We start from the raw sequence: 14,425 nt of genomic DNA, 5'->3' as shown, positions 1-14,425 counted from the left end.
ATGATTCCACATGAGTTTCATCTTTCCTGGCCCAGTGGTTCTGGAGAAGAAGATTTTTTAAAAATTTTTCCTATATATTCCTATGTAAAACTTGGGTTGGCCATTTTGGCCCCACCCTTGCCCCGGGGGTCATGATTTGAACAAACTTGAATCCCCTTCACCCAAGGATACTTTGTGCCAAGTTTGGTTGAAATCGGCCCAGTGGTTCTTGAGAAGAAGATGAAAATGTGAAAAGTTTACGACAACAACAACGACAGACGACGGACAAATTTTGATCAGAAAAACTCACTTGAGCATTCGGCTCAGGTGAGCTAAAAAATAAATACTTTTATATCAAGCAAGCAAATATAATACATGTAAAAATAGTGTATCAATCATAAATTTCTATAATATAGGACTATACACACCACAGAATCGTAACTCGTCGAGGCAGTATTTGGCTCTTTTGACCTGCAGGAGGAAGGTGAAGATCTGGTTGTAAATGGCCTGACACTTGGAGCTGATGACCACATCTACTGGCCAGGGAACCTGTATAAACATTCTTAATGGAGCACATCAAAGACATAACACCTGCTTTCTTAATTTTAAAAATAAACTTCATAGAACAGGAATAGTAAGAGTCAATGCGGAATGTTCTACACATGTCCATCATTTTCACATTCATATCACCAAGACAATTATTTTGAACACCCATGTTTCAATTCTCACAATGAAGTACCTTGTAATGGAGTTTGATGCAATCTGTTATATTAATAGGACGTCTATCTTTGGGTAAGTCTTCAATACTAACATACAACCTGAAATGATGGACAAGATGCAACATTGTGTTTAAAGTTGTATTCAATTCAGAAGTCACATATACAGCATTTGCCAATTTTAAATTCCTCCACATATTTATATACCGCCTGGACTCCTCAGGGAAATGTGCCTGTAATGCTTCCTGTAGGATTAGGTTCACAGTGGAAATGTCTCTCCAATGGGTGTTCAGTCGGATCTGAAAAAGACAATTTTCTTAATACCACATCATCATGTAAAATTTACTCAGAGATAAGAAATTGCTTGTCTTCCATACCTTGTCAAATATGGGTGAGTAGAAATCAAACATGGTGTCTCCAGCTTCCATTAAAAAGAAATGCTGTAAAGAAATACAAATAATTCATTGATTGAGTTTTGAAATACAAAACCCTTTGTCAATGGCTGATATTTCATAATTTAGGAATATTTTCTTCATAGCTTGATTTTAATACAAATGCTGATGCTGCTGCTAACTTTGTGCGATCTGGACAAGTAGAGACCCTACACTGGATACTTACCCTCATGGCTGCTAGGTAACCCATCAGATTGTACTCCTCCTTCAGTATCTGGACAAGTTGAGTACAGACCCTGGAGTACTTCTGGGTGATGTGGGGGTACAGGCACTGCTTGAGGACAAGGTTAATGGGTTGTAACCTCTCCGTCTCCAAAACACTCAACATCCTAAAACAGAGGTCAAGTCCATATCTTTACATGGTATATAAAACTTTTGTTTTAAAATACCAGTACATTTAAAAATTTCACTGCTTCTTTTGTACAATTTTCTTTATTGAGATTATTATGTTTTTCACAGAAGTGTTTGCCACAATCTGCATTGTTTTTTTTCTGTATAGTTTGAGAAACATTAATTTCAGACTGATTTTCCTACACTTTAAACCAGTACTAAATGACTGATTTTCCTACACTTTAAACCAGTACTAAATGACTGATTTTCCTACACTTTAAACCAGTACTCTAAATGACTGATTTTCTACACTTTAAACCAGTACTAAATGACTGATTTTCCTACACTTTAAACCAGTACTAAACGACTGATTTTCCCACATTTGACGCCAGTACTTACTGACTGTCCTTATCTTCCTCCTCTATTGGACCATGGAGTCTGACATTACAGGCATGAAAGATGTTCATGTAGTTAATCTTTAACAGTGGATCGTGGATTCCCTTTACTCTCATCTGTCGGTCGATTTGTTCTGGATACATGCTCAGGTCTGGAGGGGGGTCTTCTACAAAATCATCATGTGGCCGCGTTCCTAACAGGTCTTGGAGAGATTCCAAAAACAAAGTGTACAGGGACTTCTCTCTTTTTACTGTTAATTAGAAAACAAGCACTTATTAAATAGTTTTGTTATTAAATATTTGTTATTCATATGTTCTAGATTGTGATAATATTCTGTACATGTATATACATTGACAAATTAAAAATTCAGCACAATCATTGGATAAAGAGGGGTGGTAGGAATCTTGAATTTGTGCTACATACATGTACATCTGTATATGTAAAAGTATATTTACATTTCCAAGTATGATTCCTTAAGATTCTTTGCAAATGAGAATATTGTTCATCTTCTCATGAACTACAATGGATGAGCATGAATAACTCCATCGTTACATCATAATACCGCGGTTGACGTCAAAAATATAGTGCAAACAGTTTTGCCTTAAAAATGAGAGTTGAATGGCGTAAATTTGTGGCAACTTATCAGAACTAGAACTGTCCAATAGGAACAAATCCCCCCCGCTGGGTTTTTCAGAGAAGGTGCCAATTCACAAATACTTTATGGATCTAGAGGTGTTCACAATTTTCTTACAAAAATTTGCAGTGAAAATATAATTGCTCATTATATTTCTTAATGAATGAAACAAAGGTGCAACCAAATAAAACATCAATACTAATACATTGTTATTCCATTGTAACATTTTTTTTTAATTTCTGCATCAAAAAAATATATTGCAATTATATGTCATGACACTCTGCAAACTGATTGTTGAAAAAAAAATTATATTATACAAAATCAAATTAATCTTGATAACTTTATATCAAATTCATTTTGAAAATAAAGAGCTGGTCATCCAGTAATGAAGTGCTTTGACAGACAATGAATTACAATTAAGAGAATTAGAGAAGAGAGATCTTTAATTCTTTTGCCAGCAGCCAAATTCCCAAGAGATATAATAACACATGCTTGATAAGAGATGTCTCAACAATTTCCTACACCAAACTCATTAATTTATCTTTAACTGAATGCATCCAAACTCATTAATTTATCTTTAACTGAATGCATGTCCAGTCATTATTCCCATGAGACAAATGAAATTACATTATCTTCTGTGCAATGTAAAAACTGTTTTTAACACTTGATTTTTTTTTTTAATTTTAATGAGTAGTTTTAAGCTGTAGTTCACATTTTTGTACAGATATTCTAGATTCTATGTCCAAAACCTTATACATGAGCCAAAAACATGTCAATTAAATAAAAAATATGGTGAGTAATATGTGTACAAATTTTCAGACAAATCCTTCCCATAGTTTCTGAGTAATGGTCCGGACAAAATCTCGTCTTCAGACAGATGGACATGGTGATTCCAATATACCCCTCATAAACTTCGTTTGCAGGGGGTATAAAAAATGAATTTATCTTTTGAAGATTCATGAGGTATATGAACTACACCACTTCACACCAGCACATTTATCATGAAGCGTTAACGTGCTTCATGAAATATGCCAGCATGAAGCGTCGTAGTTCAACACCTCGTGAATCTTCCAAAATTAAATTCATTTCTTAAGTGCCTTATGTTTTGCTGTATTTACACGACATACCTCCACATACATCAGCCAGCTTGCCCAGGTCTTGTATCATTTCCATGGACTTGCCGGCCAGGACAACTTCTAAAATAACAGGCTCCAAAAACTCAGGGGCCCAATGGGAGGATCCTACAAAACATCAGAAATTGACATACTGTCCACTGAAAAATCTTGTTATTGCTTGTAATAAATGTCTTTTTCATCAGTGTTCATAAAAATTTGAAATGAATGCTTACTCTTGCATGGAACATAGACTAGTAGATATGATGATACCTGTTGACTTGTCTACAGATTTCCCTCCCCTGTTTAGTTTACTGTTTTCTGTGACTATAACAATACCTATTGACTTGTCTACAGATTTCCCTCCCCTGTTTGGTTTACTGTTTTCTGTGACTATAACAATACCTGTTGACTTGTCTACAGATTTCCCTCCCCTGCTTCGTTTGCTGTTTTCTGTGACCGTATGCTGGGACTCGTGGATTTCACTGGGGAGGGTAGAATCCTCTGGTACATGTATAGTAAACGCGGTCTCCCAAAAACTCTCATCAAGGGATTTCACATTCTCATTTCTGAAATTCATTTCATATTTATATATTCTGCAATTGAAATTCTGACAAAATACGAATTCAAAGAAACTTTCCATTTACAACCTATCTGAACCTGTTACTTCTTCACAGGTATAAGACAGGGCATAAAAAAAGGGCACTAACAAGAGGCCCATGGGCAACATCGCTCACCTGAGCACTAAGGCTAAGAAAAAGTAGAAAATGGTTTTTATTGTAAAGTTTAAATCCAAAAGAAGTCCCATGACCAATCATGGATTTTTTATTTCTTAGAAAATGATTTTTAAAGATTTTTCCTATATATTTCTATGTAAAACTTTGGTCGGCCATTTTGGCCCCGCCCTACCCCTAGGGGTCATAATTTGAACAAACTTGAATCTACATTACCTGAGCATGCTTCCATATAAATATGATGAATTATGGCTTTGTCATTCTTGAGAAGAAGATTTTTAAAGAATTTTCCTATATATTTCTATGTAAAACTTTGGTCGGCCATTTTGGCCCCGCCCTACCCCCCGGGGTCATGATTTGAATAAACTTGAATCTACACTACCTGAGCATGCTTCCATATAAATATGACGAATTATGGCTTTGTCATTCCTGAGAAGGTTTTAAAAGAATTTTTCTATATACTTCTATGTAAAACTTTGGTCGGCCATTTTGGCCCCGCCCTACCCCTACGGGTCATGATTTGAACAAACTTGAAACTATACTATCTGAGCATGCTTCCATATAAATATGATGAATTATGGCTTTGTCATTCTTGAGAAGAAGATTTTTAAAGAATTTTCCTATATATTTCTATGTAAAACTTTGGACGGCCATTTTGGCCCCGCCCTACCTCCGGGGGTCATGATTTGAACAAACTTGAATCTACACTACCTGAGCATGCTTCCATATAAATATGACGAATTATGGCTTTGTCATTCCTGAGAAGGTTTTAAACGAATTTTTAGCTCACCTGAGCTGAAGGCTCAAGTGAGCTTTTCCGATCACATTTTGTCCGTCGTCCGTCCGTCTGTCCGTCTGTGTAGCTGTCTGTCCGTCCGTCTGTAAACTTTTCACATTTTTGACTTCTTCTCAAGAACCACTGGGCCAATTTTGACGAAACTTGGTACAAAGCATCCTTGGGTGAAGGGAAATTTAAATTGTTAAAATGAAGGGCCAAGTCCCCTCACAAGGGGAGATAATCAAGAAAAGACAAAAATAGGGTGGGGTCATTAAAAAATCTTCTCAAGAACCACTGGGCCAATAATGCTGAAACTTATGTGGAGGCACCCTGGGATAGTGTAGATTCTAAATTGTTCAAATCATGACCCCCGGGGGTAGGGCGGGGCCACAATGGGTCATCAATGTTTTACATAGAAATATATAGGAAAAATCTTTGAAAATCTTCTTCTCAAGAACCACTGAGCCAGAAAAGCTGAAACTGATGTGGAAGCACCCTGGGGTAGTGTAGATTCTAAATTGTTCAAATCATGACCCCCCGGGGATAGGGCGGGCCACAATGGGGCATCAATGTTTTACATAGAAATATATAGGAAAAATCTTTGAAAATCTTCTTCTCAAGAACCACTGGGCCAGAAAAGCTGAAACTGATGTGGAAGCACCCTGGGGTAGTGTAGATTCTAAATTGTTCAAATCATGACCCCCGGAGGTAGGGCGGGGCCATAATGGGGAATCAAAGTTTTACATAGAAATATATAGGAAAAATCTTTGAAAATCTTCTCAAGAACCACTGGGCCAGAAAAGCTGAAACTGATGTGGAAGCACCCTGGGGTAGTGTAGATTCTATATTGTTCAAATCATGACCCCCGGGGGTAGGGCTGGGCCACAATGGGGAATCAATGTTTTACATAGAAATATATTGGAAAAATCTTTGAAAATCTTCTTCTCAAGAACCACTTGCCAGAAAAGCTGAAACTGATGTGGAAGCACCCTGGGGTAGTGTAGATTCTAAATTGTTCAAATCATGACCCCCGGGGGTAGGGCAGGGCCACAATGGGGCATCAATGTTTTACATAGAAATATATAGGAAAAATCTTTGAAAATCTTCTCAAGAACCACTGGGCCAGAAAAGCTGAAACTGATGTGGAAGCACCCTGGGGTAGTGTAGATTCTAAATTGTTCAATTCATGACCCCCGGTGGTAGGGCGGGGCCACAATATGTATTATAACAGGGAAATCTGGTAAAGAACAATATGACAAAAGATTCTCAGGTGAGCGATGTGGCCCATGGGCCTCTTGTTCTATATACTTCTATGTAAAACTTTGGTCGGCCATTTTGGCCCCGCCCTACCCCTAAGGGTCATGATTTGAACAAACTTGAATCTACACTACCTGAGCATGTTTCCATATAAATATGAAGAATTATGGCTTTGTCATTCTTGAGGAGAAGATTTTTAACGAATTTTCCCATATATTTCTATGTAAAACTTTGGTCAGCCATTTTAGCCCCGCCCTACCCCCGGGGGTCATGATTTGAATAAACTTGAATCTACACTACCTGAGCATGTTTCCATATAAATATGATGAATTATGGCTTTGGCATTCTTGAGAAGAAGATTTTTAAAGAATTTTCTTATATATTTCTATGTAAAACTTTGGTCGGCCTTTTTGGCCCCGCCCTACCCTCGGGGGTCATGATTTGAACAAACTTGAATTTACACTACCTGAGCATGCTTCCATATAAATATGATGAATTATGGCTTTGTCATTCCTGAGAAGGTTTTAAAAGAATTTTACTATATATTTCTGTGTAAAACTTTGGTCGGCCATTTTGGTCCCGCCCTACCCCCGGGGGTCATGATTTGAACAAACTTGAAACTACACTACCTGAGCATGCTTTCATATAAATACGATGAATTATGGCTTTGTCATTCTTGTGAAGAAGATTTTTAAAGAATTTTCCTATATATTTCTATGTAAAACTTTGGTCAGCCATTTTGGCCCCGCCCTACCCCCGAGGGTCATGTTTTGAACAAACTTGAATCTACACTACCTGAGCATGCTTCCATATAAATATGATGAATTATGGTTTTGTCATTCTTGAGAAGAAGATTTTTAAAGAATTTTCCTATATATTTCTATGAAAAACTTTGGTCAGCCATTTTGGCCCCGCCCTACCCCAGGGGGTCATGATTTGAAAAAACTTGAAACTACACTACCTGAGCATGCTTTCATATAAATATGATGAATTATGGCTTTGTCATTCTTGTGAAGAAGATTTTTAAAGAATTCTCCTATATATTTCTATGTAAAACTTTGGTCAGCCATTTTAGCCCCGCCCTACCCCCGGGGGTCATGATTTGAAAAAACTTGAATCTACACTACCTGAGCATGTTTCCATATAAATATGATGAATTATGGCTTTGGCATTCTTGAGAAGAAGATTTTTAAAGAATTTTCCTATATATTTCTATGTAAAAGTTTGATCGGCCATTTTGGCCCCGCCCTACCCCCGAGGGTCATGTTTTGAACAAACTTGAATCTACACTACCTGAGCATGTTTCCATATAAATATGATGAACTAGAAAACTGACCAGTCAGCAAGGGCCCCGCCATGTAGAATTAATAGGGTGCAGCTTACGGAATGATTGAAAAATGTACGAAGAATAAGCAACAGCAACTGTATTCTTAAAATTTCAAGATAATTCCTGAATATTCAAAAACCTGAAAATAATATCCTTGTATTTACATTAGGCAGTAAAGAACAACTTAAAATTGAATGTATATTTAAACAAGAGGCCCATGGGCCACATCGCTCACCTGAGCACTAGGGGTAGGAAAAAGAAGAAAATGGCTTTTTATTGTAAAGTTTAAATCCAAAAGTAGTCCCATGACCAATCATGGATTTGCTATTTTTTAGAAAATGATTTTTAAAGAATTTTCCTATATATATCTTTAAAAACTTTGGTCGGCCATTTTGGCCCCGCCCTACCCCTGGGGGTCATAATTTGAACAAATTTGAATCTACACTACTTGAGCATGCTTCCATATAAATATGATGAATTATGGCTTTGTCATTCTTGGGAAGAAGATTTTTAAAGAATTTTCCTATATATTTAAGGTCTTCCGTCTTCACGGAAGACCTTATAGTGATTCCATTGTTTCTTATTATTATTCTTCTTATTATTATTCTTTTTTTTGACAAAATTTTGTACAGGCGATTTCTCGAAAACTATTCAGCGGTTTTTCATGAAACTTTCACAAAATATGTGTCATTATATGAAGTTGTTACATCCGAAGAGAAATTTGAAAAATTCGCTTCTGGTGCCAAGTTATGGACAATTTCCTGATTTTAAAATGCAATTTTGTCGCCCCTTTTTCTCGAAAATGGCTAAAGATAAGACCTGGAGACTTATTGGAGACGATAGTTTGTCACTTTGTGTTTTGCGGAATCACCTTCTCGTGCGTCGTCAGTACTTCCAGTTGTTACGAGATGCAAATTTAAAAAAATTGTATTTTCAAACTTTTTTGTTTTTCAGTATTTTTCATTTATTTTTGGTATGTTTATAGAAGTCCTCCTTATAATGCTTACTATATAATTTGTTTGAATGTTGATAAATCTAAACTCTAGATATTAGCATTCAAAAATCTGAATCGGGTCCAAAATGGCGGCTGTCCCTGTCAACGCCGACATTTCGCAAGAGGGGATTACAGAGGCAGCCGAGCGTTTGCTTGAACGAAAGTAACATAAGGATAAATGAAATGTAAAGGAATACTTAGATTGTCACGTCGTAGTTTCGTTACAGTTCTATGTCAAACTAACGTCTTCTATAATTGGTAAAAACTAATTGCGAAAAGGAAATTTCGACACCTAATATCTTTTGTGCACCATGGAAAAACAGATCTTTAATCATGCTTATAAGTAATGCTTTCTCAAAAAAGAATATCAATTAATATTTTAATTATAAATCTTAACCACTGTTTTTCCTATGCACACTTGTGTCATATTAAACTAATAAATGAGACAAAAATAAGATTTTTTTTTTTAAAAGATCGCTTCATGGAGTTTATTTTTGCATTCTTTGCTCAGAGTTATTGAACAAGAATGATATCTGATTCCATGACCGTTGTAGGACGAGCCATGTTTTTCGGCGAAACATTTCAACCTTTGTCGACTAACTAATCGGGATAGTTCACTTTGGGGATACAAAGGAAATTGAAAAAAGTTAAAAATTCATAACCGTTTCACCGCTTTAGTGTTACATGCATATATACAATATGGAATTTGTAAAATGTGTTAAATATACTTTCTAAACCTCGAATCTTAGGCTATAAGAAAGTTCATTTTTAATTTCATTGAAGCTATCACAGCTATTTAATACAACATTCCAAAGAAAAGTTGCGAAGATTAAATCTTGGCGTTTGGCGCTAAATTTTGAACAGTGACCAGCCTTTCATAATTTTAAGAGAGAGGCACTGTTTCGTAAATATATACAAGTAGATTTAGAATAGAGGTCCCGATAGCGTAATATTTAGTGCGTTGGAATTTCATGCTGGCGACTTGGGTTCAATCCCCCTTGTGTGCAAAACTTTTTTTTTCTTTTTCAGCTCGATTTCTTTCCGGGATCGGACGGAAGACCTCTCGTTGCTCGCAACGAGTTTCTCATCTAGTTCTATGTAAAACTTTGGTCGGCCATTTTGGCCCCGCCCTACCCCGGGGGGTCATGATTTGAACAAACTTGAATCTACAATACCTGAGCATGCTCCCATATAAATATGATGAATTATGGCTTTGTCATTCTTGAGAAGAAGATTTTTTAAGAATTTTCCTATTTATTTCTATGTAAAAATTTGGTCGGCCATTTTGGCCCCGCCCTAACCCCGGGGGTCATGATTTGAACAAACTTGAATCTTCACTACCTGAGGATGTTTCCCCATAAGTTTCATTTTTCCTAGCACAGTGGTTCTTGAGAAGAAGATTTTTAAAATATGCCACTAAATTTTCATTAATTCCCAATTATCTCCCCTTGAATGAGGGCGTGGCCCTTCATTTGAACAAATTTGAATCCCCTTCACCCAAGGATACTTTGTGTCAAGTTTGGTTGAAATTGGCCCAGCGGTTCTTTAAAAGAAGTCGAAAATGTGAAAAGTTTACAGACAGACAGACGGACAGACAGCCGGACGCCGGACAAAATGTGATCAGAAAAGCTCACTTGAGCCTTCGGCTCAGGTGAGCTAACAATTATGAAGCTTGTGTTACATAAAATGCCAGCCTTCAATGAATGCAAATATCATGAAGGCTTCAAACAAACAGCAGTTGCAGACAAAGGTTTTTATTAATCTTAAAGTGACAGATAAAGAAAAGCCTACTAAATTTTCTGCAGCAGGCTAGATAATGAATCCCAAGGGATTAAATGTACCTCTCTCATCATTTTCTTCTAAAGTTACAATAAGAACTTTTTCAGTATTAATGATAGAATGGGGTTTTTATACAACTATCCTAAAAATTAACTAGAAAACTGACCAGTCAGCAAGGGCCCCGCCATGAGGTAGAATTATAAGGGTGCAGCTTATGGAATGATTTAAGAAATATATGACGAATAAGAAACAGCAACTGTATTCTTAAAATTTCAAGATAATTCTCGAACATCCAAAAACCGCAAATAATATCCTTGTATTTATTTTACATAAGGCAGTAAAGAACAACTCAACACTGAATGTATATCTAAATAATAGTGAAGCTTTTGTTATATAAAATGCCAGCCTTCAATGAATGCAAATACATATCATGAAGGCTTGACCTTAACTTCAAAACAAACAGCAGTTGCAGACAAAGGTTTTTATTAATCTTAAAGTGACAGATAAAGATAAGCCTTCTAAATTTCCTGCAACAGGCTAGATAATTAATCCCAAGGGATTAATTGTACTTCTCTCTTCATTTTCTTCTTAATTTATAATAAGAACTTTTTCAGCAATGATAGAATGATCGAGGTTTTTATCCAACTGCCTTAAAAATTAATAATATTCTTGAATTTTCATGAAGAAAAAAAAAAAATAAATAAACAAATAAAAATAAAAAATATTTCTTCTTTAATCTATTTCTTCTTTTTCAAAGTCAATGAAATTAAAACTCATCGTGTAGGCTATTTCAACAAAAATAAAGTAAAAACATTTATACTTCAATCCACATTTCATAGTGTTCATAGCATTCCAAATGGACTTAACTTCAAAACAAACTTCATTTGCAGACAGAGGTGGTAATTAATCTCAATGTGACAGATAAAGATAATGCTTTGGATTTTCTTCAGGAGGAAAGCTAATTAATCCCAAGGGGCTCATTCATTGCAGTATTCAGTTTACAACATTTTCAGAAGTTATCTCTCTTTCCCAATTCATTCTTATATAAAGTTAAGGAATCTACCCCACCACCCCAGCTCCAAACCAGAGGACATAGAGAAACAAACTTAGCATCAAAATATGTCTTTTTGCCTACTGAACTACCATACCAAATTTCAACTTAATTGGGCTACCACAAAAAAGTTATTAGGAAAAAAACAGAAAATTTGTGGACGGAAGAATGACAGACGGACAGACAGACGGACAGACAGACAGAGTGATTACTATAGGGCACCCGCAAATCCTTGCGGGGCCCTAATTAACATAAGTAACAAAAGTAAATCAAAAAATCTTCTTTAATCTATTTCTTGTTTTTAGAATTCAATGAAATCATAACTATTAAACAAAAATAAATTATAAAAATTTATATTTAAATGATCATGATCCACATTTCAGAGTGTTCATAGCATTCCAAATTGACTTAACTTCAAAACAAACTTCATTTGCAGACAGAGGTGGTAATTCATCTCAATTTGACAGATAAAGATAATGCTCTAGATTTTTTTCAGGAGGAAAGCTAATTAATCCCAAGGGACTCATAGCAGCATTCAGTTTACAATGGGAACATCTTCAGCAGTTATCTCTCTTTGCCAATGCTTTCCTATACAAGAGGCCCAGGGGCCACAACGCTCACCTGAGCAATTGGCTAAGAAAAAGCACACATCAGATCAGAACTGAAAGTTTACCAAGGGGGGAGGGGGCTTGAATTTTAACCCCCGGGGGGTCATGATTAGAACAAACTTCAATCTACACTACCTGAGGATGATTCCCTGTAAATATTACTAAGCATGGCTTTAAAGTACTTGAAAAGAAGATTTTAAAAGTTTTCCCTAGATATTCCTATGTAAAACTTTTATCGGCCATTATGGCCCCACACTACCGCCGGGGGTCATGATTTCAACAAAATTGAATCTACACTACCTAGGGATGATTCCACAGAAGTTTCATCTTTCCTGTCTCAATGGTTCTTGAGAAGATTTTTCCTATATATATTCCTATGTAAAACATTGATCGGCCATTTTGGCCCCACCCTACCCCCGGGGGTCATGATTTGAACAAAATTGAGTCAACACTAACCTGAGGATGATTCCACAGGAGTTTCATCTTTCCTGGTCCAGTGGTTCTTGAGAAGAAGATTTTTCCTATATATTGCTCTGTAAAACTTTGATCGGCCATTTTGGCCCCACCCTAACCCCAGGGGTCATGATTTGAACAAATTTGAATCTACACTACCTGAGGATGATTCCATATGAGTTTCATCTTTCCTGGCCCAGTGGTTCTTGAGAAGAAGATTTTTAAAGATTTTTCCTATATTTTCCTATGTAAAACTTTGAATGGCCATTTTGGCCCCACCCTACCCCCCAGGGGTCATTATTTGAACAAACTTGAATCTACACTACCTGAGGATGATTCCATATGAGTTTCATCTTTCCTGGCCCAGTGGTTCTTGAGAATATTATTTTTTACGATTTTTCCTATATATTGCTATGTAAAACTTTGATCGGCCATTTTGGCACCACCCTACCCCCAGGGGTCATGATTTGAACAAATTTGAATCTACACTACCTGAGGATGATTCTCTATGAGTTTCATCTTTCCTGGCCCAGTGGTTCTTGAGAAGAAGATTTTTAAAGATTTTTCCTATATATTGCTATGTAAAACTTTGATCGGCCATTTTGGCCCCACCCTACCCCCAGGGGTCATGATTTGAACAAATTTGAATCTACACTACCTGAGGATGATTCCACATGAGTTTCATCTTTCAGGGACCAGTGGTTCTTGAGAAGAAGATTTTTTAAAAATGCCATTAATTTTTCTCTAATTCATAATTATCTCCCCTTGGAAAAGGGCGTGGCCCTTCATTTGAACAAACTTGAATCCCCTTTACCCAAGGATACTTTGTAGCAAGTTTGGTTGAAATTGGTCCAGTGGTTCTTGAGAAGAAGATGAAAATGTGAAAAGTTTACGACAACGACGCCAACGACGACAACCACAACGACGACAGACAATGGACAAATTTTGATCAGAAAAGCTCACTTGAGCCTTTGGCTCAGGTGAGCTAATAAAGTTAAGGAATCTACCCCACCACCCCAACTCCAAACCAGGGGACATAGAGAACCAAACTTAGCTTCAAAATATGTATTTCTGCCTACTGAACTAACATACCAAATTTGTACTTGATTGGGCAACCATAAAAAAAGTTGCCCATTCATTCTTATGCATAGTTAAGGAATCTACCCCACCACCCCAGCTCCAAACCAGAAGACATAGAGAACCAAACTTAGCATCAAAATATGTATTTCTGCCTACTGAACTACCATACCAAATTTGAACTTGATTGGGCAACCATAAAAAAAGTTATTAGAAAAAAACAGAAAATTTGTGGACGGAAGAGTGACAGACGGACAGCTAGACAGACAGACAGACGGACAGACGGACGGACAGAGTGATTACTAAAGGGCACCCGCAAATCCTTGCGGGGCCCTAATTATGGCTTTGTCATTCTTGAGAAGAAGATTTTTAAAGAATATTCCTATATATTTCTATGTAAAAGTTTGATCGGCCATTTTGGCCCCGCCCTACCCCCGAGGGTCATGTTTTGAACAAACTTGAATCTACACTACCTGAGCATGCTTCCATATAAATATGATGAATTATGGCTTTGTCATTCTTGAGAAGAAGATTTTTAAAGAATTTTCCTATATACAGTCAAAACTGCCATAGCGACCCACTGTATTAAGCGACTCACTGTCACATGTGACCGTAAAAATTCCCCCCAACGCTTTTCCCCATACATTCTACCTGTATTAAACGACCACCTGTCTTACGCGACCAACGACCATGATTCTCCTGACCAATTTTAGTAATTTCAAGCAGTTTTACCTGAATTTAACGACTA

The 14,425-nt window shown here is 36.7% G+C and overlaps 1 protein-coding gene across 2 annotated transcripts in view; it reads right to left on the bottom strand.

Annotated features, from left to right (window-relative positions):
* Positions 1 to 14,425, bottom strand: part of LOC134239124 (gamma-tubulin complex component 5-like) — a 35,153-nt gene that overhangs the window by 2,366 nt on the left and 18,362 nt on the right. The window contains exons 12-19 of one of the 2 annotated variants that reach the window (XM_062721286.1): positions 3,959 to 4,188; positions 3,635 to 3,748; positions 1,877 to 2,123; positions 1,314 to 1,476; positions 1,073 to 1,135; positions 903 to 994; positions 719 to 797; positions 408 to 528 (exon numbers count right to left, since the gene is read on the bottom strand). In XM_062721286.1, the coding sequence (XP_062577270.1) occupies positions 408 to 528; positions 719 to 797; positions 903 to 994; positions 1,073 to 1,135; positions 1,314 to 1,476; positions 1,877 to 2,123; positions 3,635 to 3,748; positions 3,959 to 4,188 (1,109 nt within the window). The remainder of the gene's footprint in view (positions 1 to 407; positions 529 to 718; positions 798 to 902; positions 995 to 1,072; positions 1,136 to 1,313; positions 1,477 to 1,876; positions 2,124 to 3,634; positions 3,749 to 3,958; positions 4,189 to 14,425) is intronic. The other variant, XM_062721287.1, reaches the window with a different exon arrangement.

This window comes from Saccostrea cucullata, unplaced genomic scaffold (genome assembly GCF_032062105.1).
Source record: "Saccostrea cucullata isolate Sc308-1 unplaced genomic scaffold, CSIRO_AGI_Scuc_v1 ctg457, whole genome shotgun sequence".
NCBI lineage: Eukaryota > Metazoa > Mollusca > Bivalvia > Ostreida > Ostreidae > Saccostrea > Saccostrea cuccullata.
Note: the sequence above shows the minus strand (reverse complement) of the source record. Positions and strands in the feature narration are given on the sequence as shown.